The sequence below is a fragment of the Neovison vison genome, chromosome 13 (assembly GCF_020171115.1).
Source record: "Neovison vison isolate M4711 chromosome 13, ASM_NN_V1, whole genome shotgun sequence".
In the NCBI taxonomy this organism is placed as follows: domain Eukaryota; kingdom Metazoa; phylum Chordata; class Mammalia; order Carnivora; family Mustelidae; genus Neogale; species Neogale vison.
In genome coordinates, this window is record NC_058103.1 from 13,674,468 (window position 1) to 13,700,199 (window position 25,732).

Below are 25,732 nucleotides of genomic sequence, written 5' to 3' on the forward strand. Positions count from 1 at the left end.
AGGGCAAAAATGAACTATTAGGACTTCATCAAGATCAAAACTTTTTGCACAGCAAAGGAAACAGTCAACAAAACCAAAAGCAACTGGCAGAATGGGAGAATATATTTGTAAACGACATATAAGATATAGGGCTAGTATCCAAAATCTATAAAGAACTTCTCAAACTCAATACCCAAAGAACAAATAATCCAATTAAGAAATGGGTAGAAGACATGAACAGGCATTTCTGCAAATAAGACATCCAAATAGCCAACAGACACATGAAAACCTGTTCAACATCACTCAGCATCGGGAAATACAAATCAACAGCACAGTGAGATACCACCTCACAGCAGTCAGAATGGCTAAAATTAACAAGTCAGGAAATGACAGATGTTGGTGAGGATGCAGAGAAGGAGGAACCCCTCCTACACTATTGGTGGGAATGCAAGCTGGTAAAGCCACTATGGAAAACAGTATGGAGGTTCCTCCAAGAGTTGACAATAGAGCTACTCTATGACCCAGTGATCGCACTACTGGGTATAACTGTAAAGATACAAATGTAGTTATCCAAAGGGGCACATGCACCCCAATGTTTATAGTAGCAATGTCCACAATAGCCAAACTATGGAAAGAACCTAGATGTCCATCAATAGATGAATGGATAAAGAAGATGTGGTATATATATACAATGGAATATTATGCAGCCATCAAAAGAAACAAAATCTTGCCATTTGCAACGACATGGATGGGACTAGAGGGTATTATGCTAAGCAAAATAAGTCAGAGAAAACAATTATCATATAATCTCTGTTAAGAGGAATTTGAGAGGCAGAGCAGGGGGTCATGGGGGGTGGGGGGGAATGAAACAATATGGGATTGGGAGGGAGACAAACCATAAGAGACTCTTAATCTCTGGAAACAAACTGAGGGTTGCTGAAGGGTGGGAGGAGAGGGAGAGGGTGGCTGGCGTATGGACATTGGGGAGGGTATGTGCTATGTATGTTGGGTGCTGTGAATTGTGTTAAGACTGATGATTCACAGACCTGTACCCCTGAAGGAAATAATACATTATATATTAATTTTAAAAAATTTGCTAGTAGAGTCCCAGAAGAATAAGGGAAAGAGAGTGGGGTTAAATATATATTCAAAAAAATAATAGCTGAAATGTTGCTAAATTTGGCAAAAGATATAAACCTACAGATTTCCCCAAATCCCCAAAAGGATAAACTCAAACAAATCCACACCAAAACACATCAAAATTAAATTTTTGAGAACTAAAGACAAAGTCTTGAAAGCAGTGATAGAGAAATGACAACCCACTTAAAAAGGAAAAGAATTTGAATAACAGCAAATATCTCAACACAAACCTCATCGTATGTCAAAAGGAAATGCAAAACATTTTTCAAATGCTAAAAATAAAAGGATTAGTAACCCAGAATTTTATATCCAGCAAAAATATCCTTCTGGAACAAAGGGAAAAAATCAAGACATTCTCAGAAGAGAGAAAATTTAAGATAACTTGTTACCAATAGATCTACTTTAAAAGAAAAGTACTTAATCAGAAAGGAATTATGAGAGAAGACACCTTGGAACACCGGGAAGGAAGAATGAATGATTAAAGAGTAAAAATGTGAGTAAATACAATAGACATTTTCTTAAATATTCTAAGTTAACGGTTTGATAATCAAAGCAAAAATTCTGTCCGCCAAGATTTTCAGTGTGTGTAGAGGAAATGTTTAAGACACTGTAAAATTAGGGCGCCTGGGTGGCTCAGTGATTAAGCCGCTGCCTTCGCCTCAGGTCATGATCTCAGGGTCCTGGAATCGAGTCCCGCATTGGGCTCTCTGCTCAGCAGGGAGCCTGCTTCCTCCTCTCTGTCTCTCTGCCTGCCTCTCTGCCTACTTGTGATCTCTCTCTCTGTCAAATAAATAAATAAATAAATAATCTTTAAAAAAAAAAAAAGACACTGTAAAATTATTGAAATGATGAGGGGCAGGTGAGTATGATTATAAAGGGGTAGTATGAGGGAGATCTTTCTGGTGATGGAATAGTTTTGTATCTTGATTATAAAGGTGGTTCCACAAATCTCTACGTGTAACGAAATGGCATTGAACAATGCACACACATTTACCAATATCAAATTTTCTGGTTTCCAGATTGTATTATGATTACATAAGATGTATCCATTGAGGGAAACTGGGTGGAGGATATGGAGGATCCATCTGCCATGTATCCATAGTACACAGAACATATGTACTATGTTTGCAACATCCTGTGGATCTACAATTATTCAAAATAAAAACTAATTTTAAAAAGAAATTTTTTAAAAAGGAATACCTAATGAGTAAAAGCAAAATGAAGCAAATCTAACTGTGCATTCAGTTAGTGGCACAACCACTCAGAGGAACTCTTTCAAGTGACCTTAAAACACACTAATTGGACTCTACATCCTTAATGGGCAATATGTTAAGGACAAAAGGAATTACAAAAAGGAGGAGGAGGAGAAGAAACCATTTTCAGTAATTTTATCGTTGGAAGTCTCATTTTCTTCTGATACTCTGGTGTGTATGTTGTGGGATAAAACAAATAAGTAATTATGTTAGCATCATTAAGAGCCAGGATTTTTTCAGTGTGGGAGAAAGGAGACAGACAATTAAGAGACTTAAGTTAAAACTGTGTAAAACTGGGGGCGCCTGGGTGGCTCAGTGGGTTAAAGCCTCTGCCTTTGGCTCGGGTCATGATCCCGGGGTCCTGTGATCGAGCTCTGCATTGGGCTCTCTGCTCAGCAGGGAGCCTGCTTCCTCTTCTCTCTCTGCCTGCCTCTCTGCCTACTTGTGATCTCTGTCTGTCAAATAAATAAATAAATAATCTTTAAAAAAAAAAAACTGTGTAAAACTGAAATGAATGGGAAATATAGGTGTATTTTCTCTTTTCAGAAAAGAAATCATATTTCTTAGATCTGCTCCCTAAAAAGTCCTAGAAATAGCAGCCAACCCAGGAACAATAATAAGCACCACCAGATTATGGTCTTTAAATAACATTTCCTACAAAAAGGCCAGAGGATTTTTTAGAGAAATAGCAGGTCCCAGGTCTGGGCACGAAGTGTATGAGATGACCCTAAAACCTCCATCTTAATATTAGGATAGCAAGGTAGTTATCTGAAATGACTAGTATTCTTTCAAAACACCAACACTGGCCCAAACCCCAGTGGCCAAAGATGGGACAATAGAAGCATCAATATGAGTAATAGCTACAATGGATTAAAATGTATCCGGTGTGTTTTAATCTGTAAATCCATGCAGGTACTCAACAAAATAATAACTTTATTGATCACCTTTGGTGAATACTGGGAACCAACTCATTATTTTGAAAACTGGTAAATACATTATTTACAAAGTCAAATTATGGAAGCAGCCCAAATGTCCATTCATCATGGATAGATGAATGGATACAGAGGAAGTAGTATATATACACAATGGAATATTATTCAGCCATTAAAAGAATGATATCTTAGCATTTGTAACAACATGGATGGAGCTAGAGAGTACAATACTAAGTTAAAATAAGGCAGTAAAAGAAAGACAAATAATGACCTCATTAAAATGTGGAATTTAATAATCGAAACAAACAAGCAAAGAAAAAAAGAGAGAGAGAGAGAGACAAACCAAGAAACAGACTCTTAACTACAGAGAACAAACTGATGGTTAACAGAGGGGAGGTAGTGTGGGGTGTGAAATAGGGGATAGGGGTTAAAGAGTACACTTATCAGGATGAACACTAAAATAAAATAAACTGGTAAATAAAGGGGCAAAATTCTTTATCCCACCTTTCATAGGAGAACTATACCTCACAATAACCAAAATTTTAATGAGGAGATGCTTCTCTTTATAGGTTACAGAGCTAATAAATGAAAAAGTAGTGACAGCCCTTGAATTGAATGTTACCTTTTTGCAGCCCTTAATTGAATAAAGGATCTAGGCAACTATCAAGGAAGGCTGCTGACATCAGTAACAGAGAAATAACCAGGCAACATGAGCCTCATGATGCAAGTATACACCACCACTTAGGAGTTGTTCCTGCCCCCCCAAAAAATTGCACTTGAATTTGCTTGGGTCTCTAGTCCTAAATACCAGTTCACAGGAATAACACCATGGGGATGCAATCAGAAAACCCAGACTCTGGGAAACCCTACAGTGCAAACAACCCAGTTTCTTCTACAAATAACAGGCAAGGGGGAGAGAGACAGATACACACACACACACACACACACACACACACACACACCAAGACCTACAGACTTAAAATGGCTTCAGAAATACATCAGCCAATTAACAATGTAGGGATCCTACTTGGATTCTGATTTCAGCTACAGGGGGAAATAAATGTTGAACAAATATTTGATTCAATTAATGTCTTATTATTAACTTGGAGCTTTGGTAGTTATTGTGGATGCATACTGAAAAACTTACAGATGAAATAATTTGTTGCTTTGGATTACCTCAAAATAACCAAGGGTCGAGGGACGTGGAAGGTGGGTATAAGAAGACTGGCCATGAATGGATCATTGTTGACACCAGGAGATTAGTACATGGACACTCATTTTACTATTCTCTCCAGTTTTGAATGGGTTTGGAATTTTTCATAATAAAAAAAAATTTTTTAAGTACACCCATAAACAGCCAGAAAACTGCATCCCTTTGGCTGCCTCCCTAATCTCCACCCACTGGTCTTTATTCTGTTCTCTGGCACCTAGAAGACTAGTGTCATAATAACAATAATAGTAATATCTACAATTCCAGCCAGCATTTTTGGAGCACATACTGTGCACAAACTCTTATGTCTTTTAGGAATATCTCCATTTAATCCTGATAAAGAAAAAAAAAAATCCTGATAAAGTCCTGAAGTAAATACTATTATTATTATTCCCATTTTCCAGGTGAGGAGCCTGAAGGAGAGAGGTTGGATGAAGGAGCCAATTGTCAAACCCAGATCTGACCGCGGATTTCCGGTTTATAACCATTCAGCGAAGCAAAGGCAAAAGACAAAGACGGTGTCGCATCCCCTGTCTTCCCTTTGGGGGTCTAAGTCCTGAGTTCTTTCACTCTACCGCTGCCTCCTCCACCAAGTGGCTTCGCTGCCCCACACCATCCCTGAACCTCATGCCAAGAGCTGGAAAAGTGCTTGAATTTCTAGAGAGTACCCCAGGCCCGCGGAACAACCTGCCCATCCCCAGCCACACCGTGGCGATTCCCGGGGGAAGCCAGAACATGCTCCCGTGCCAGGCTGGCGTGGCTCACCTGGGCCGCGGTGCCTCTTCTCCATCCAGATGTAGCAGTTGTTCTGGGCCACCCCGGTCTGCGAGTCCAGGAAGGGGAGGCGCACGCTGCGCTCTGCGCAGAGCCGCGAGTTGTAGCTGCGGCAGTGCTCGATGGCTTCCTTGTAGAACTGGTCCCCGAGCCTGCCCAGGAGAGGGAAAGAGGAGGACTGAGGCCGGCAAAAATGGAAACACACCCAGAGGGAAACCGATGTTACCCACCTACCTCCCTGGGGACATTACAGAGTTATGAAGACCCAGGCGACTCAGACCGAGAGCCTTGCAAGGGTTAGAATCCAGGCTGGTGTCAGGTCTCAACCAGGTTCTATTTCCCATACCAGATCCACCAGGGAATTTCGAATCCCCTTTAACAAAGAGCCTAGGGCCCCTAGATAAACCACCCGGACAACTTCCTGTTCCAGGAAGTACTGAAGTGCTGCTCCAGAATAGAAGGTTCTGGAACAATCTTCTACCTGGGTTTACCGGGAGCTCAGGCTTCTAGAGTCCCCTCATTCACATCCTCCCTTAGCCACACTTTGTTCTCAGTAATTGCCAGCAAAGGCACTCTAAAATGAACCCAAAACACCAGCATAGACGCATGGCTTTCCAATACAATAGAAGAGAAACAACCATATAAACACAGACAAGAAAGACTGAGGAAACATCCCATAAAAGCAGAGCTGTTATGGTGAAAGGAGGTGACTAAACCACACACTTAAAAAAAAAAAAACAACTTTCTAATTGAAAACAAAGGGAGCATTTGTAATAATAGTTGAATTTTGAATTCAAGATAATTTAATCCCTGGGGTCTACAACACGAAGAGAAAGACCTTTCTGGTTTGTTGGAGTGGTGATGAGATTAAGCACAGTAAATTTTATGTTCTCGAATCTTGGGTATCCTTGGACATGTGGTGATGCTACTAATTTTAAGATAGGCTCCTTTTCAAAGACCAAAAATATAACATTGATAAAACCGATTGAATGTAAAGAAAAAAAATCAGGGAGATCAAATACCTAACAAATAAAAGACAGGCACATGCTGGAGGTTAATAAATGTCTCAAAGAAATACAAATGTAATACCATAACCTCTGCCAGTAGACTTGCACTTCTTTGTGGGGAGCTGGGAGGGAAGGGGGAGGCAGGAAGGGGAGGAGCCACAGGGATTGCTGGGCCAGAGAGGAGAATCAAGTAGCTCATTTTGAAGTGATATTATGAATGTCCTTTTGTTTTGGTTCTGTGTAGATTTGAAGAAGCCAAAATCAGGGTGAGAAAGTCTCTAAGTTAAAAATAATGTATTTCGGGGCGCCTGGGTGGCTCAGTGGGTTAAGCCGCTGCCTTCGGCTCAGGTCATGATCTCAGGGTCCTGGGATAGAGTCCCGCATCGGGCTCTCTGCTCAGCGGGGAGCCTGCTTCCCTCTCTCTCTGCCTGCCTCTCCATCTACTTGTGATTTCTCTCTGTCAAATAAATAAATAAAATCTTTAAAAAAAAAAAAATAATAATGTATTTCTAGGGGCACCTGGGTGGTTCAATGGGTTAAGCCTCTGCCTTTGGTTCGGGTCATGATCTTAGGGTCCTGGGATCGAGCCCTGCATCGGGCTCTCTGCTCAGCGGGGAGCTTGCTTCCCTCCCTCTCTCTGCCCACCTCTCTGCCTACTGGTGATCTCTCTCTGTCAAATAAATAAATAAAATCTTTATAAAAAATGTATTTCTTAAACAAAATATTTAGAGAATTAAAGAAAGCAAAATTTGAGAGGAATTTTTCTATACTCTTAAAAAAAAAAAATCAGGTCAGAGTCTACCTAAGAGTTTAAACAAATTTCTTATTCTGGGAGGATACAACCATGAAAGCTACTGAGGCATCTTTTGGAAATTACTTATTGACATACCTCTTTAAAAAAAGAAAAAAAGTGCCCCTTGCTCCTTTTCCCTCTCTGAACATCTTCAGCCTCACGAGGAAGGCATAACGTGCTCAGCAAGTGTCCTAGCAGTTGCAAAACCAAACCGTAATCAAATTATAATAGCCACACAGCTGGAAATGAACTGGGGGGATGGAAGCCCATTAAAATGCTATAAAACAGAACATGAGCTGATGTAATCAAAGATCGTAACAAGGATCATGAGATTGATCAAAAATAAAGAACCATTTCCTACAAAGCATTCACATCTGGGTCCCACCAGCTTCAATGCCTCCACTGATAACGTGACATAGCTCAGCGCGACAGAACTTTCCCAGACAGTTTCAGCCCAGCCAAGATGACACACAGCCCCATCCGGGGTGTCCTGCGTGCTCCAGCTCCTTCACGAAACAGCGACCAGCCGCGCCACATTGATGAGAACTGACAAGAACACATAACAGAGAGGTGTCCAATGTGAGAAACAGTCATCAGGTTTCCCACGATGTTTTGGCAGATGGCCAAAATAGATTTAACTCTTCTAACCCCAGAAATTATGCTGAAGGAGAATCTATAAGCCAAGCAAATGGCATCCTAGAACTCAGGGACTGGAAAGAAGGTTTCCATCTTCAAAACAAACTCTGGAAGCCGGGATCAAGGAAAACAACAGCGGGATCTCCAATTAGATTTTTCCTGAGACCCTCCTAACTTGCTTCCAATGGTCCCAAAGAGAGGAACAAGAAAGGGAAGCTGCTGAAAATGAAAAGTGAGTTTGACCCACACCAAATGGAATGAGAAAGTCAAACAAAGTGGTACACTGGGCGAAAATTAATTTCATCTTAAATACTTTCCACTTTCCATAACATGCAATGTTATGAGTAACAGGCGTGCTGGGGGGCAAATGTGTATTTTTAAACATAATCTTTGTGTGAACGATACCTCTCTTACATAAACAGAGAAACCCTTCTCCAGACTGGAACAACTGTATTAAAGATTGAACCTGCAAAAATGTGACATCCAACACCCTCCCTGCCCCTGTCTCCAGGGAAGTCACTTTTAAACAGACCAGGCGTTGGCAGCAACTCGGAAACAAAAGTTTAAAGCCTTTTTCAAGATACAAGAGGAGAAAAGAGACTTCAGCCTTTTTGATAAATTCAAGCAGCACCTCTCCAAAAGTTAATTAGCCAAAATCTTCACAGGGCTTGTTCTGTTCTGTAGAAGAAAATCGATGGCCAGGTCTTCCTAACCTGTGGAAAGCAATTTAAACAGGAGAGAGGACAAATGTCCTTTTCAATATGGGATATCTTTAAAAAAAAAAAAAAATCCCACAATGATAGGGTCCCACAGGTGACATTTGCATTCAAGTTGCAAGGGTCAGAGAGAGCGGGGGAAAGGCTGGCAGTGAATGACTCATTTTGTGGAGCAGAGACCAGCATGCCCCAGGCTGGGTCAGGCACAGCCCAGCCTCAGCCATCACCTGTCTGCATCAAACCAACAGGGCTGGATTACCACAGGATGATAGATGTCTTGGGATGGAAGAAGCTGGCACAAGGCAGAGTACAATGATGTTCTCATCAACAGCCTAGCTCAGGCTACCCACGGCCGCGATCAGAAGCAGAAAAGGCACAGGGGAACAAATTGCGGGGCTCTCTGCCAGAGCAGGAGCCCACCCCACCCCACGTCCTGAGGCCTGGCTCAGCGCTGGCTGTCCTGTGCTGGGGGCACCGTGAGGGGTGAGATCCCTCAGCGATCAAATCTGGAGTAAGAAAGCCATAGTTCTTAGAGTTTTCCACGGACCCTCCTTGAGCATATCTGTGGAAAAAGGGAACCAAAGAGGATTCGAACGGGTATAAATAAGACTTCTCTGAAATGACTGCCAACTGGGCTCCAGATGTGCTTTTTCAGAGCCCATCCCAGGCCCTCCAAGACCCTCTGCTCCTTTCTCTGCCTCATGCTTCTTCCTCTCTCTCTTAACACCTCATCTGTTCTCTTCAATCCCATATCCACTGCCCTGAGCTGATTCTCTGGTCCAACCCTCCCACCCAGACATCTGGGGCTCCTCCCTCTTCCCCTTCCCTCTGGTCCTGTGTTCTGACCCAAAAACAGGTGTCCTGCCATAGCCCAAACATGTGTCCAGAAGCAAATTCCTCACGTCCTGCCAGAAGCCTGCTCCCTCCCCGGAGTCTCCATTCTTCTGCTGGGGTGGGGGCGGGGGAGACCCCAGAGAACACTGCTCCTGTATCTCCCCAGCAAGGTGTCCTTGACCCTTCCCTTTCCTTCATCCCATCTGGCACTGGAGTCTTTGATTTCTTAGTCTTTGATTTCTCTCCATCCCTACTGCATAGCCACCAGTCAGTCCCCTTTGACTGTAAAAACAGGACCTTGGCCCATCATCGCTATTTGCGCACAGAAACAGAGATAAGCAGAGATAACAAGAAGCCCTAGCCTGCGGCAGGCTCTCTGGCCCCTCCTTCCCCACCATGGGCCCCTCCTCTTCGCTGTGGGCACCTGGATTTCCTGCTGTCTCACCCAGCTGCCCACCCTTCCACCACCGCCCACAAACGCACATTAAGTCTCAGCGAACCCAATATGCTAACTTCCTCCTGTATACATTTAAATACATTTAACTCTAACTGCACTGTGGAAAGCCATCTCCCATTGATGCAGCACTTTACGATAACCTAGCTAGTGGGGGGCAATATTTGGCCAGGCAGAAGCAGCTTTCCATTTTCCTCACAGTGACATTGTTCCTAGAGCTGCCCTTCAAAGAAAGCCAGGTGGGGAATTTGCTGTGGACTGAATTGTTTCACCTGAAATTCATACATTGAAGCCCTAACGCCCCCCCCACCAAAGTTCTTGTATTTGGAGATGGGCCTTTGGGAGGTAATTAGTTCATGAGGATAGAGCCCTTATGATGGGATTGGTGCCCCTATAAGAAGAGACAAGAAAGGGGCGCCTGGGTGGCTCAGTTGGTTAAGCATCTGCCTTCAGCTCGGGTCATGATTCCGGGGTCCTGGGATGGAGTCCCGCATCAGGTTCCCTGCTCATCGGAGAGCCTGCTTCTCCTTCTCCCTCTGCCTGCTGCTCTGCTTACTTGTGCTGTCTCTCTGTTGAATAAATACATAAAATCTTTAAAAAAAAAAAAAAAAGAGAGAGAGAGAGAGATGAGAAAATGACCAGCCTCTCTCATTCTCATTCTCTCTCTCTCTCTCTCTCTCTCCCCCCTCCATCTCTGTCTCTCTCTCTCTCTCTCTCCCATGTGAGCACACAGCAAGAAGGCAGCCATCTACAAGCCAAGAAGTTTCTCACCAGAACAAGACCATGCTGGCACCCTAATCACGGGCTTCCCAGCCTCCAGACATAAATATCTGGGGAAGTAAATGAATCTCTGGTGCTTAAGCCATTTGCTCTCTGATATTCTGTCACAGCAGCCCAAGCTAAAGCAGTGTTTCTGATATTTAAAAGAGGAAAGGCCCCTAGAGGATGGTGGAGCATGATGCCAGTCCCCTTCTTCCCTCCTTCTGTCCTCTTCCAACAAAGATGGCAACAGTCTTCATGAGGTCAATTTCAATTCCATGCCATGCTTAGTGTCGGTCTTCTTTCCGAGGCTATAAACCCTGAGGGCAGAGACCACATCTCCAGGGCCACCGCACACAGCCACCAGGCTTTGCACTAAACCACACAGGTGCTCCAGTGACCCTGTAAGCCTGGCCCTTTTCCTGACTTCTCCCCCGCCGTCAGCACAGAGCCCAGCACACCGGTGAACTGCGTTCAACAACAACTCCTACACATACAGTAGGTGCTTCCACTTGGACAGTCTTCAGTTTGTTGCACGTATAGGTTATAGATTGGTGATTTAGACTGCATGGAGGCCTAGTCACAACTTGTCAAAAAAAAAAAAAAAAATTCGAGAAAATGCCTGCAACCACTCCCGTTCAGTCCTCAACCCCCGGCTCCTGGGTTACTGCAGCAGTCCCCTGACTGTAATCAGGACAGCTCTTCTACCCATCCTGACAAAAAGAAATCTCCCTGGAGCCCAGTTTTTAGTCTTTCTCACCTCAGGATGGAAGCCAAGATGGCTCCCACTGGTGCCCAATTTCCTCTGGAGGCTGACAGCGCCCTTGGAGAGCCAAGGGAGTGGGGTGGCACAGAAAGAACAGAGACATGGGATCAGGCAGATCTGAGCCCAGCAACAAGGCTGACTAATTACACAACCCCCCGGGGCCAGTTACTTACCCTCCCCAAGCCTCAGCTCTGCTTCCCGCAACCCCTACTTCAGGTCTGTGAGAGAATTAAATGACAAGGAACCTCTGGCACACAGAGGGAAATCCCTTTCATCAACAGTGGCTCCTTTCTCCTCCCCTCAGAGAGGAGCATTTCTGCCCGTCTGTGGCACGCCATCTGCTTCAGCTAGTTGACCCCCTCCGCGCGACACACACACCCCACACACCACACTCACTGACGCAGTGTCTTTGAGGCTGGGGGACGTCAACCCAAACGTCTGTCCCAAGACCTGAGGCGGCAGGGTGGCTGAGGTCAAGCGTAAGGCATCAAGGAAAGCTGAAGAGCTGTTGCATGATCAGGAGTTCAAAGCCTGCCCGAGTACAGAGCCAGCCCCTGGCTTGTCTGCGGCTCTATCCCCACGCCCAACACAGAGCTTGCCATGTTGGGTTGAACAATGAATAAATGAATGAATGAATCTTCATCTGACCTTCCTGCATAGATGAATCAGACAGTCCTACCCCTGGACCCCAACCATATATGTTATCCAGGTTCTTCTTCCCACCTGAAACTCTTGCCTCTTGCCCCTGGCCTGGCTAATCTTAACCTGTTCAAGGGCTGGCTGAAAGCCTGCCTCTTCCGGGACACCTCTGCAGCTACCCCTGCCCATAAGTGTTTTCTCTCTGCCCTCTCAGAGTTCCCTGATTGTCTCAGTTGTGCTTGGCCAGTCTCTACCATCCTCCTTCTCTCTCCCAACCCAACTAGAACAGAGGAATCCTGAAGACAGGAACTAAGAGTTCTCTATTTCCATGTTACCCTACCAACCCCAGTGCTGGGATATAGAAGCACGTGATAAATACTGATTACGTGATTGAAACGCCAGGCCATCCTAATGGAAGCTTCCCAGCCGAGATGCTTGGGTTGATGTCTCCCCACATGCAGATGAGGTAACCCTGAAGTCATCCAGCTTTTCCAGTGTGCAAGCTTGGCTGATTGAAAACGGATGTCCTGCAAGCTCCCATCTCCCTGAATGCTCCCTAGCATCTTAAAGAAATCCCTTCAGCTCTCAAGATTTTCATTTCTCCATCTACAAAATTCATGGCACTCTGCAAGACACAGAATGCATATTCCCGCTTCTCTGAACTTTTCGAGAAGCTCACTGAATACCGTGCTGTCATCAGACCACCTGGAGGGGGTGGGGACTAGTTCTTCCTCTGCTGATGCAGGAAATGCGCCTTCAGTGCTTATCCAGAACACCAACCCCCACTCTCCAGGAGAATGGTCTCCAACTTTGGTTTGTGTCAGGATCGGTGAGGGCGGGGGAGGCTGTGACATTCTGCTTCCGCTGGTCTGGTGTGTAATCCAGACATCTGGGTTTCTGATAGACCCCCCAGTGATTCTGAGACATAGGAGACTCACTGACCTAAGGATGGCTCCCCAACCTCCAAGGCAAGGGGAAGAACAAGAGGGCCTTGTGATGCTCTTTTGGCCACGTTCTCATGGCAGAACAGGACAGCCCAGTTAACTGACTTTAACTCAACTGGGTTTGTTCCTGAAAATTTTTTTTTCCTGGCAGCTGGCATGGACAAAGCAACACTAACCTATAGCAGACTAGTCCCACAGAAATCCTCACCCCTCACAAAACATCCAAGAGGCCGGCTGAATGCAAATTTATGGAGGAGATGGTGACTTTCTTTGAGTCACTCTGGCAGTAACTCTGACCTTCATAACGTCACAGGAAAGGCACCTTGGGGAGAAGGGTATCGCCTTGCAAAAGCCAAGACCGATGAAGAATCTGAACCTAAAACTCCCATCATGACTTAAATGCCATGCAGTCTGATGTTCAGTCCTGCTAGACCCAATAAATCCCTTTTCCAGCATCTACCCTGGTGAAGACTTTTCAGGGACTTATTATGCAAAGCTGCCTAAGCAAGACGGAATTTATGTTGAACCTGGCCGTGATTTCTGAGCTGCCACTGGGCGTTCTGATGACATACGCAACTCAGGGTTGAAGTCAAGGGGCTGCCAAGGACAAGAGACTGGAGGCAGGAGGGAAAAAGGATGATTCCTTCCAGTAAATAATGGGGGGGGGGGTCAGGAAAGGGGGATGCTCTGGGGAGGAAGAAGACTGTAGCTTTTCTGGTAGCCAAGGTTTGCCTTTTAAATGGCATCCAGACGTGACAAAATAAATCTCTCTTCTGGAGCCTGAAGAATGTGTAGAATGCAACCAACTTTCAAAAGTGGGGGAAAAAAAGACTGCTTTATCTTAGGGTAACACATACCTAGAAAGAAAACACATACCCATCACAGAAACTTCATTGATTGAGGGAGGATTTTTACTTTCCCCAGTTCCTAGACTGAGTCCTCTCTGATACCCCAGAGAAAAGCCAGGCACCAGTATGTTGTCCCCTGGGTGTGCTTCTCCAGGAGAAGCGGACGATTGATTAGAGACAATTCTTGGACAAACATATTCTCAGACCCCCATCTTTGCGGCTAGAATACAAGGGCCTCAAGGCTACCCTCCCCGATACAGAGAATATTGGCCTGGCATTTAAAACACAGCCACAAAGAACACACCCTCTGTAGTCAATTCTCAACGCAGCAGTCCAAGTGATCTTTTAAAAATGGAAATCAGATCATGACATTCTCCTCCTTAAATCCCTCCAAAAGCTTTCACTGCAATCAAAATAAAATCTAAACTCCTTCCCATAGCTATGGGCTCCCACACTGTCCAGCCGTGCCCACCTTTTCTACTTCTCCTTGTCCCTGCACCCGCTCTTGCCTGCTCAACTCCATCCTTACTGCGCTTCTCTCTGCCCTGCGAATATACCAAAATCATCCCCTCAGGACCCTTGCATGTGCTATATTCCCTCTTCTTGGTACACAGTTCCCCCAGGTCATCTCATGGCTGGGCTCTTCTTGGAAGATTCTTCTTTGACCCACCCTAAGGCAGCCCACCCAACTCCACTCCTGCCCTAGTCCTTGCTGTGTCCCATTCTACTCTATCTTTTTCAGTATACTTACCACAACCAAACTTTTTCTGTTCTTTTCTTTGCCTGCTGATTGTTTCTATATAATAAAATTATGAACTCCATGAGAGCCAGGTCTTTATTTCTCTTGTTTACCACTCTCTGAACCCATCACATGATTTGGCACAGAAGAAATTTCTCAACAGATAACACTGAACAAAGAAGAGAAAGACCGAGGCTACCTGCAAGAGACAGCTTGAAAGCTATGGGAGCCTGGCTTTCCAGAGGGCAAGGAAGTCATCGCTAGGAGGAGGCCCCGAGCGCAGGGAATGAGAATGACACCACCGCCTTCTCCCTTCTGATCATCTTTGCCCACTTAGTCATGAGTGGGTTAGGAGCCCATTCCACTGTCCATACATGAATTTGGCCCATGGCCCAACAATGCCACCCACATACTGCAAAACCTGTAAAGAAGTCGGGCCAAGAGGATAAATGATGCCCTTCATGACATCAGCTCTTCTTTTCTATGCCCAAAAAGAACATTCCAGGCCTGCTACTAGCACTGTAAACTAGCAGTATCGAAAGATGGTCCCCAGTGTACCTACTCCGGTTTCCTGAAAGGACCTGTCTCTGAATTAACCTCCTCTGCATGTTCTTTCCCAGAGAGCCGATCCATGTCCTCTTCAGGAGCACTGAGACTATGGGTAGAGGCAGGGGCAGGAGCAGGATGGGGGTGGGGAAGCACGGCTTGACGGGAAATCAATGGGAACTTGAAGGTCATCCGGAGGGCGCTGTCTCCCCATCATGCACCTGCTGGGATGGGATTTGTGGTCCTGACCTCGCTTGGGGGCCTCTGCCCTCCTGTCAGAGTTGGTTAAAATCAGCCAGGAGAAGCAAACGCCCTGCAGACCAAATGATCTCCAGGCTGCCCTTCTAAGGGACATCAAGCCAAACAAAGAAGCACTGAGTCTCATTTAACCTGCCACAAGGTTGAGAGTCACCCCAATTTCTCTTGGCAGCCCTCTGAGAAAACTGCCTCAGGCCTGCTGTTTTTTGGAGGCACATGCTTGTAAACCTTTTAATAAGGACAGAACAAAGCCAGGTTGACCAAGAGGCTGGTCATATCACCAAACTTAAGCTCTCTGGTAGAAAAGATAGAAATACTCCGGGAAACTAAGAAGACCAAAACCAAAAGTTAAGTGCACCCTAGAAATACCTAAGTCTTCCTTCAGAACCTCTACATTGTGGTCTAAGAATAAAAGATACCAGAACCTCCAAACCACCGAAAGGAGGTCTATTTTTCTTGACAGCCCAATAACATAAGAGGACTTGACTATATTTAAAATCTGACCCTCCTTTCCTCGTAGACCTATTTCCCAAGTTCCCTCCCTCTGGTCTTTCCACCTCATCAAGAATCACTTGACAGACAGGTCAGCCCACATCTCCAATCCCAAAGTTGAAGATGAGTCGGATATAAAAATGAGGAAGAGACATCCTCAGCCTACTTACAGAAAAGTGACAAGATGGCGCTCACAAAAACTGTGGCCTGGCCGCCATTTTCTGAGCACTTACTGTGTGTGCCACTGTTATAAGTGCTCGACCGGATTATCTCATTTCCTCCTCACATGGCCCCATCTTATTATTTCCCCCAATTTCACAGATTAGGAAACTGAGGCACACAGAGTGCTCAGTGATTTGTGCTGATTGTCAAGTGGTGCTGTGAAGCGAGAAGTTTTCAGTCCAGAACCTTGTTCTTGGCCAGTACCAGCCCCTCACAGTACCAGCCCCTCACAGACACACGACTGTCCCTCACCGAGAGCTGAGCCTCTGGAACTGGCACAAGCTGAACAGCGCTTCTTTTTTGGGGGGGTGTGCAGGCGCCAGGTTTCTCTAAGGGCATCATTAATTGGCTGAGCAATCTAAGCCATTTCTCTTTTTGTGCCTCAGTTTCCCAAACTGCCAAACAGTTCCAGAGATACTGTGAGTCACGGAGCATATCACAGAGCCACCTCTTAGCAACTCGAGAAGTAGGTTGGTTACGGAGCTGCCTGAAAAGATACCATCAGAGAAATACAAAACATTTTATGTGGTTTAGAAACCAAATCCATCCCAAAGGTGAGCAAGAGGTAATGGGCTTTCAGAGGCCCTGGGGCTCCCTGAACGTTGACTGAGGGGACAAAAAGGAAAATGCCAGATTACCATAAGAATCCCAGGTGTTAGAGATTGTCTAATGCAAAGCGCTTGTTGTCCTGCAAGGAAAACCGATCACTAGAGAGGGGAAGTAATTTCCTCTAGTCACACCAGGGCAGGGCTGAGATCAGATACTCCATGCCCACGCTCCTCCTCCCGGGATTTCTCCACTGTTTACAGCAGGGGTCTGGGCCAAAGGGAGCCCCCACAAATTCCTATAAATAAAGTTTTATTGGAAAACAGCCATGAACATTCATTGACATATGGTCCGGTCACTGTCATCCACCGCGACAGCAGCGTTGAGGGGTTCCAACAGGGACTGTGTGGCCTGCAAGACCTTCTGTACCTTTAGAGAAAAAGTTTGCCAGCTCCTGGTTTATAACCTAAGTCTTGAATGATGAAAAGACTCTGCCCTTGGAATGAAAGAAAATAGCACAGGAGGCCCAAGAGTCACACAGTTCAAGCAGAGTGTTTTACAATTATCCCAGCTTGGCACAACTTAATAAAAACCCATAAATACCGCTAATAATAAGGAAAACAAGCACTAGCTTACCCTACCTATTTATTAATTATAGTTAACTACAGGATGCAAAACTCATCGCTGGAAATTCCTTTTTCTCTAGCCTCTCTCCAAAGCTCTTTTTCATTAGAAAGCGCTATTGGCCGATGGGCAAAGCATGCTCCCTATGGCTTGCAGAGGCCTCATCTCCTCCTGTGGAGTGAAAATGGGGGCATTGAGATCATTGTCCCCTCCCTGGGGTGCTCCCTGCCCAACAGGAAGGTGCCGAAACCCTCCTTGGCCCCCCTTTCCCAGTATCATTGTTAGGCACCACCAAGCACAGGAGAGGCTCATGTTCAGGCTTCTCCTGGTGGGGTGCCTCCCTGCCTCCCTCATCCCCTTTCTGCTCTCCAGAATGTGATCAGAGGCTGCACTCGGCTCCCAGAGGCATCCCAGCCCTTGACTGTTGTGGTGAGGACATTCTGTCATGCCCCGGAGTGGAGGGATGGGGCTTGGCCCCTGAGAGGCCCATGTGGGAATCAAGGTTGGACTTGGGGTCCAGGTCAAAGTTGAAATTTGGTGGATTTTTGTGGATCTTCGGCAAGTCTCTCAACGCCTCTGAGCCCCAGGCTCCCAAGTGTCAAGTGGAGAGAATCATCCTCGCCTACTCCAAACAATGGAACACGCACAGAGTCAGAACACAGGGGCGAGGGGAAGTGAGCCAGCCAGGCGGTGAGTCCAGTCTGACTGGGATTAGAACATCAGAGAACCGTGGAAGTTGGAAAGGCTTCTACTTAACAGCATTATCTCAGGCAGAGAGCTTTGACAGATAGGACCCATCTTGCACAGTACGGTCCCAGTTCTCATGATAAGGTCATTCCATTGATAAGCTGTTCAGGGTCAGAGAGAGGTAAGGGCCCCTCTGCCCTGAACGTGGTCGGTGGTGGCTATAAATGGGCTTCTAAGGAGGTCACATCCGGTTTAGTCAAGACTTGGGGTACAGGTCTCGGGCCAGAACAGAACTCAGGACAAGACAGGAAAGACTGCCTCCAGCGGTCCTGTTCCTCCAGCTGACCCTCATCAGGCCTTTTGCTTGTTTTTATAGTTGTGAAACAAATACCTAGAGAATGTGAGCCGAAGTGTGAGTTCCCCAAGAGGCCTACGGCTTGGAGAGAAGAGGGGCTTCCGAAAGTGCTAGGAGCAGGGCAGGTACCCACAGGAGTCCACTGCCTGCTGCTGTGCTAAGCACCTGCTTAGCCTTCTCTTCAGCCCCGAGACCAGGTAGGGCCCTGGCCCTAATCAGATCCTGACTTTGACCCAACAGCCCCCGGTAAGTACATTTCGGAGGACCTGGACCCAGGGGAAGCTCAGGGCTTCCTTCTGCTCTTTGAAACTCTTCTCCGCAGGGGGCTGCTCCTGGTCCACCAATCCTGCTGAACCGCAGGGGTGCGGGTGGGCATGCTGTGTTCTGGGACCTCCATCATCAAGAAAGCCAAGACACAAGCAGAAAGAAGAGCCTCCTTGAGCTGTAGGCTGAGGTCTGTAGGGGAGAAGGGCTGGACTGGCCGCTGATTAGAGGAAAGGCAACAAAGAAGGCAGAGGAGGGGGACAGAGGAGGTGGGGGACGGGAGTCAATATTTGTGGAGGGAGGGCAGCCTCCTGCACATGCCCACAGCCATCAATATCTCTTCTGAGGACAGCTTATCTGGGGAATTTATGCTCTCTAATAATTACCTTGCAGAGGGTTCCACTTATCTTACCACAAGAATCTGCCGGTTGCCAGACACACAGGGTTCTGGTTAATTCCATCCACACCGCCGCCCACCTCCAACTTGTCCCACCAGCTCCCCAGGTCCCATCCTCCAACCTCTAACCTCTCCTCTCTCTGGCCTGGGGGAAGTTGAGGGTAGAAGAGTCTCAGCACCTTGCATCAGATTTAGGGGCCCCTGGGGGTGATGCAGGGGGTGGGGAATCTGCCTTTCTGACCCATAGGAGAGGTAAGTTGAGGCCCAGCCTGGGGAAGGGCACATGGCTACAAAAGGCTCTTTGAGAAGGGCAGAAGCCCCGATTTGATTATATTTGCTTTGCCTGATGCCGTCATATCTGGTCCGTAATTTCATCTTCTTGCCTCTACAACCCCCTGAAAGCCTTCCCTTCCCTCCTCCAGCCTTTTGATGATGCCCCCCCTCACCCCACCAGTGGGGCTGCTCATTCAATGATCAGCATACACTGCCTTGCATGGCCAGTATCCCCACGAACACACGTCTCAGAACCCCCTATGAGCTCCTTGCCGAAGGCACCCTTGGCCCCCCGCTCTGGCACCAGGTCCACTCCTGAGCCTCAGCAGGGATGATACCACCAGGTCACCCTTACTGCAGGCCAGGTTCCAGAATGTTCTAAGTGCATGACAAAGAATAAGGGCTTTCATCTTTGCAGCAACCCCATGTGAGAGCCTCTATTCCTCTTCCCCATGACACAGGTGAGAACACTGTGACAGCTGCGGTCGTGGGCCCAAGGGCCACCTAAGGAGCAGCCAAGCCAGGACTTGAACCAGGCGTTCCCATCTCCAAGTCTGGACTCTTTGACGCTCGGCACTGCCTGGCAGTCAATGTCTGTTGAGCCACTGGGGCATTTTATACCGTATCTACGCACTTCTTTTGCCCTCCTGCTCTAAAACAGTAATTTCCGTTAAAGTAATCTCAATATCAGCGAACAACTAAGGTCCTCGAGCACGTATGGGTGCTCTCCACTTAGTCCTGACGTCCCCCCAGGGGCCGCTGCTCTGACCAGCGGGGAGCTGCATCCCCCCAGCCACCTCTCTGTCCCGGAAACACCAGCCTTCCCCTCTTCCAGGCCTTGGCACCTGCTAGGTCCCCTCCAGGTCAAGGGGACACTCACTCCCCTCATCGTCACAGGGCAGCGGCCGCTGGGCCCTGGGCCCTGTGCTCATGCTCACCTCCTTCCCCAAACTCCTGCTCTACAGCCCTCACTCTTTCTTTACCCAACCCGGTTGGGTAAACCCTGGTTTCTGGTCTTTTGAGCACTTTGCCAACTATCAAAAATTATCAAAAATTATTTTATTCATATTTACTTACTATCTGTCTTTCCACACTAGACACGTAAGCTCCCCGGGAGAAAGCCTGGCCTAGTTTGTTCACCTCCGCATTCAAACTAGGTATGTGGTGCGCAGGAGTTGGATAAATGATATCCCCACTGGGCCTCACACAATCCTTGCGGCCTGCTCGGAGGGGCGCTCTGTTTCGTGGAAAGCGATTTCAGGGAACCCTGTCTTCACCGGGTTCCAGCGTCTCCGGCTTCCTGCAGGGTACTCTAGTATTGCACTATACCCCGCTAGGAAGTAGGAAATACCATCTTTATTATTCTCACTTCATGGATGAGGAGACGGGCTTTGAGCGGTTCACACAGAAGTAGGGTGAAATCAGTCCCCATTCTGTCTGCCTCTCTGAGTCACTGATACTAATCATTGTGCACCAGGGCCTCTGGCTGGGCCCCCTGGGGAGCTCAACTCTCTTCACCCTTGTATCCCTAAATGTCCCCGGCCTTCCTTTTCCCCAAGCCCTTGCTTCTCTGTGCCAACTCTCTTCCACTGGCCCTTCCAGGTTCTCTCTCCACCGTTCTTCTCCCTGCTCCGGGCCTCCAGGAGCATGTCCTACATGGTCAGCCATCTGCCATCTTCCCTCTGCCTCTGGCAGCGGGGCCAAGGGCAGATGCCAGCAGCGGGTGAGATGGAGGGAAGAGAGCAAGATGGGGCATTTACCGCCCCCCCCCCGCCGCCTCCTTGCTGGGTCAGCTGAAGGTCACGGCTCCTGCCAGCCAGCCCTCTCCATATAACTACCCTCTCCCCTTGACCTAGCCCCCGGGTACTGCACTATCTCAGTCAGACGTTTCCCTGCCCACACTTTTATAAATAGCCATCTTATTAAACACACCTCAGTTTATTGTGTTGGAATGTGCTGCTTTCTGCTGGAACCCTGGCTCTCCAAATGCCACCTGGCCTCTCTGTCTCCTCCAGCCATGTCCCCACCATCACGGCCCCTGGCCCCCTGCCCTGCCCCCTGTCCCCTGTAGCTGCCTCTGCCAGGCTCTCCTCCACTGCCTGGGGTGTTGAATCCCTCCAAGACCTATAAATAAATGTTGACTTGCTGGCTTGAAGGTTTGCCCTGGCAGCCTCCGCACTTTGCCAGGGCCCACCAGCCCCTTTGCTAACCACTAAACATCGGGGAGAGAGGGGTGCTTCGGGAGGCCTGTGAGGACCCAACAAGCTGTCTGCCTGTGACCAGCATGAACCCAGAGGTAATCAGGCCCAATGTGGGGTCTGCTTTGCTTGGATCGGGCTCGTCCTCTGCAGGGTGTTGGAGGACTTTATAGGTGATGGACCATCAGCTCAAGCAAAGCCAACGTCGCAGCTTCGACCATCTTAGCACAGTCGGTGGAGCCACAGCTCAGTGGCAGGCCCCTACTCAAGCGCCGTGGGCGTTCCTTCATCATTATATTAATAGATAAGGAAACTGAAGCACACAGAAGACGTGGAATTCAACCGAAGCCACAGAGCAGCTGGGATTAGAGTACAGCTCAGCCCAAACCCACAGACGTATTTTCCCACAGCCACGCTGCCTGACACCCCCGTCCTTCCGCAGGAGGGCCACACGCTCCCACCCACGCAGGCGGCTCCGAGACACTGGCCACCTGTGACAGCGAGAGGGGCAGGTGGCGGGGGGAATGGGCTCGGGGAAGAGTGTGGCATGCTCCATGCTGCGTGGAGTCCCTCTGTCCACGGGCCGTGGCACCACTCGGCCACGGCAGGCACGGCCCAGCCACGGGCACTGGGACCTGCCCCCACAGCTCCTTCCCGCAGAGCCAGCAGGGAGCCGTGTGCTTGTCCTTGGGCACACACCAGCATGTCAACAAGACAAGCCCGCAGCCCTGGGCCCTCCCGCCCTCACTGGGGACAGTCACAAGGAAACTCTGAAGGGCAGGCCAGAGGGACCAGGCAGCAACAAAAAGGGAGGAAGGCTTCCTGCTCCGGGACCTGGGGCACAACTGTGCTTCCTCCCGCCCTCCCTGCAGCCAAAATTTATGTTCACCGTAACATAATTCAAGGACTAAAGGGTTTTGTTTTGTCTTTTTTAGAAGGCAATGGCCAAAGAAAGGAAAAAAAAAAAAAAAAAAAAAACCTGCCCACATTTCTAGTGTTAGGATTGTTCTCGAAGGCAAACATCCTCACTCATGAGGACACACACATACCAGTTCTGGCCCCACAGACCCGCCCATAGCCCTGACCTCAGCACTGGCTCTCCCAGGCTCCGAGAGAAGCCAGCTCTGCAAAACCTCCCAACCTCGGGCCACGGGACTGCTGGCCGGCTCCCGCGCCCCAGAGGAACAAAGCCTGCCAGGACCCAGCAGCAGTGACACCTGCTTCTGCAGACGGTCCCACCCCCAACAAGCTCAGCGGGGTTGGGGGAGGGGGCAGTAGGTGGAGGGCCGTGGCCCTGTCTGATATGTCCTGACAGGACAAGGTCCAATTAGCGGAGGCCGTTTCCAGTGACCCAGCATGAGAGGGGGCCCAAATCTCCAGAGCTGTCCTGAACGTCCTCTCCCCCCGCCCCCCCAAATCTCCCATCACGGATGTGACATCTCTAGGTGAATGGCTCCCACAGCACTGGAGAGACTGGAAAACATCCAAAACAGAGAGTGTTCTTTGAAATAAAATAAAGACAAAAACAAAACAATACTGAAATGCAAAACTGAGCTCCGTCTGAAAATCTGTGCCCTCGCGGACTTGGAGTAGCCTGGGTCCAGTCAAAACTGCTCTCCGTCCCTCCCATTAGACACCAAAATCTGAATCTCCCTAAAGTAGGAGGACGGTGAACGCGGTTAGACCCAATTAATATATGGAGAAACTGAGAGCAAAGAAGGAAAATCGATAGGATTTCCTTGCTCTGACCACTGCTGTAGATGAACTAATAACTTGAGAGAGATTTGAAGAAGGAAACCAAAAGCCTCAGACGGCAGCCACAAGGCCATTTAACGAAGCAGCAGCAGCCGTCTGAACTAGCCCAGTGAAGACCACTAAGGCTGACAAGACATTCCTGGGGATGACAGGAGGGGGAGACAGCTGGGGTCACTTGGCTTCTATTCATTATGTAACACAAGGCTCATCAGTGGTAAATTCTCATCTCGCTCACAAAAGCAAGACACAAAAGAAAGCAAAAGGGAAGAAGCAGCCACACAGGCTGTCATATATTAGGGACATTGGTCATTTCTAGACGGGCAAAGGCCGTAGGGGTCCCCTGCAGCTTCGTACCAAGTTTATGTCCATCACCACTGCCCCCTCCCCATCTCTCTCATCCATATTCAGTGAGGAAGAAAGGAAGTTAACAAGCCTACACCCGACATCCCCCTTGATCACCAGCTGGGCCATTTGGAGCATCCCAAGATGGGGGGTGTGGGAAGCCCCAGGGGCAAGGGAGATCTCCAGAGATCACCATCCCTGCCTCCTGCTTGGCGCCTGGGGCTCCACTGGATAGAAGATGCCGACAAATTCAACAAGAATTTAGCTGGGCCTCCCCATGAGTCTTGATGGGAGATGCTAAGTAAGATAGCCAGGCCTGTGCTATCTTTGCACCTGCAGGAATAAATTCCTTGCTGTCCAGCTGGGTTTTCCAGCAGCCCCTCAGTCTACCTGCCTCTGGATGGGGTTCATAAAATGCTCCTGGCCTGAGTGGCCATCAGTCATTCATTCAACCAGTAAGCGCTTAAGCAGCACCTAGGCCGTGCTCTAGCACATGTGTGAGAGGGGGCCCACCATTCAAGTGAGCAGCAAGAGTGCTGGGTTTGAGTCCTGGCTCCTCGTTTACTGGCTGTCTGACCCCCTAACCTCCTGATCTTCCCTTTCCTCATCTGTAAAGGGGGAAGACTGTAGCATCCTCCTCCTCGGATCACTGAGAACCAATGATAGAAACTCACCAGGAGTGATGGGTAAATATTAGCTGCTGTTACTCTGACGTGGGGTCCCACCTGCGACTCCCCGCCATCATCAGTAGTAGGAAAAGCTCGTGAGTTAACTCCCAGACAGTATCATCTGTTCCACTGGCTTCTCTGTCCACACAGATAAGCATTAGCAGAATGTATTAAAAAATAAAACAGCTCCATGCCATTGGCTCGTCTTGCCCCCCACCACCAGTCAGCTGTCTAGCCAGGAGGGTCAGTGGTCAGAAGCACAACCACAAGTGCATGGATGGTTCAGTACAAAAACACCCCCACCCGCAAAAACCCAACTCTAGTACATACCCTCCCGGTGGTGGGTGGAGAGCACCTGTCCCCTTTGATTAAAGGGCACTGGGACCCACAGGAAGAGGAGCTTAGTTGGCTGCAACTTTAGAATATCCAGCAGGACCGGTGGAAAGGCGGCATGTTGGTGTCCTATTGCTGCTGTAACAAATTCCCACAAACGTAATGGCTTCAAACAACCCAAATTCATTATCTTCCAGTTCTATGGGTCACAAGTCAGAAATGAGTTGCAAAGGGCTGAAATCAAGGTCAAGGCAGGCTGTTTGCTTCTGGAAGCTCTTGAGGAGAGTGTGTCTCCTTGCCTTTTCCAGGTTCAGGAGGATGCCTGCGGTCATCACTTTGTGGCTCCTTACCTCCCACTGTCACATCGCTGGCCCAGACCCCACCTGCCTCCCTCATATAGGGACCCCTGTGATGACATTGGACCCACCCACATAATCCAGGAGAATCTCCCCCTCTCAAAACCTTTAATTTAATCACATCTGCGAAGTCCCTTTTACCTTATAAGGGAACCTTTTCACAGATTCCAGGCATTCGGACACAGACCTCCTTGTGGGGCCTCTATTCTGTCTAGAAAGGTATGTTCTGCTGCAAAATGCACTTGAGAACTGTTACAGCGACAGTGAGGGACTGTAGTAGGAAATAAGGTTGTGCCCTGAGCTCGAGAATACTGAAAACATCCTACTTTGCAGCAAAAAATCCACCTAAGTATAAAGTGTGAGGTACCTAAGAGACATGTCTGTGTGAGTGTCTGTTTCCCCCAACTGAAGTACTGATTTTGAAGGGTCCTTGTATCACGAGAAATAAAGGGAAAAAATGCACCCGGAAGCCTTCACTCCATGCCAGGGACACAGTTAGTGCTCAGGAAAAGCAACTAACGAGCTGCCCCCTAGTTCTGTTAGCCCGTTGCTTTGGTTCTATCAGGCCCAGTGACTAAATAAACCAGCTTGACATGAGCTAGTTGTCAGTCAGCAAATACCAGCAAAGCCCTGTCAGGTTCTGGGAATCAGAGGGGCCATTCGGCCCAATGCAGAGCCCCCCACCCCCCAGAGGCACCCAAAGTTCTGGATTTGTGATCAGAATTTCCTAGATCAGACATGGTCTGGATCTGAGTTTACTTTCTGCAGAAAGAAGACAAGTGGGAGACCCCAGCAATCTTCCACAAGCCCATGCTCCATTCCCCTATGTGCCTCTCTCCTGCAAACAATGGTGCTATTTTAAATTGTAATCATTCCACCCTCCCATTCCGTAGATGGGCAAACTGAGGCAGGCACCAAAGGAACAAGGATTTTATTTTATAACAACACTGTGCATCATTTGCCTTCATCACTGAAAGGGAGAGTTTTAGAATT

The 25,732-nt window shown here is 47.9% G+C and overlaps 1 protein-coding gene across 1 annotated transcript in view; it reads right to left on the reverse strand.

The window, feature by feature from the left end:
- DPF3 (double PHD fingers 3) overlaps positions 1–25,732 on the reverse strand; it is a 258,611-nt gene that overhangs the window by 150,081 nt on the left and 82,798 nt on the right. Inside the window, exon 2 of the mRNA XM_044230777.1 lies at positions 5,280–5,440. Within this exon, the coding sequence (XP_044086712.1) occupies positions 5,280–5,440 (161 nt within the window). The remainder of the gene's footprint in view (positions 1–5,279; positions 5,441–25,732) is intronic.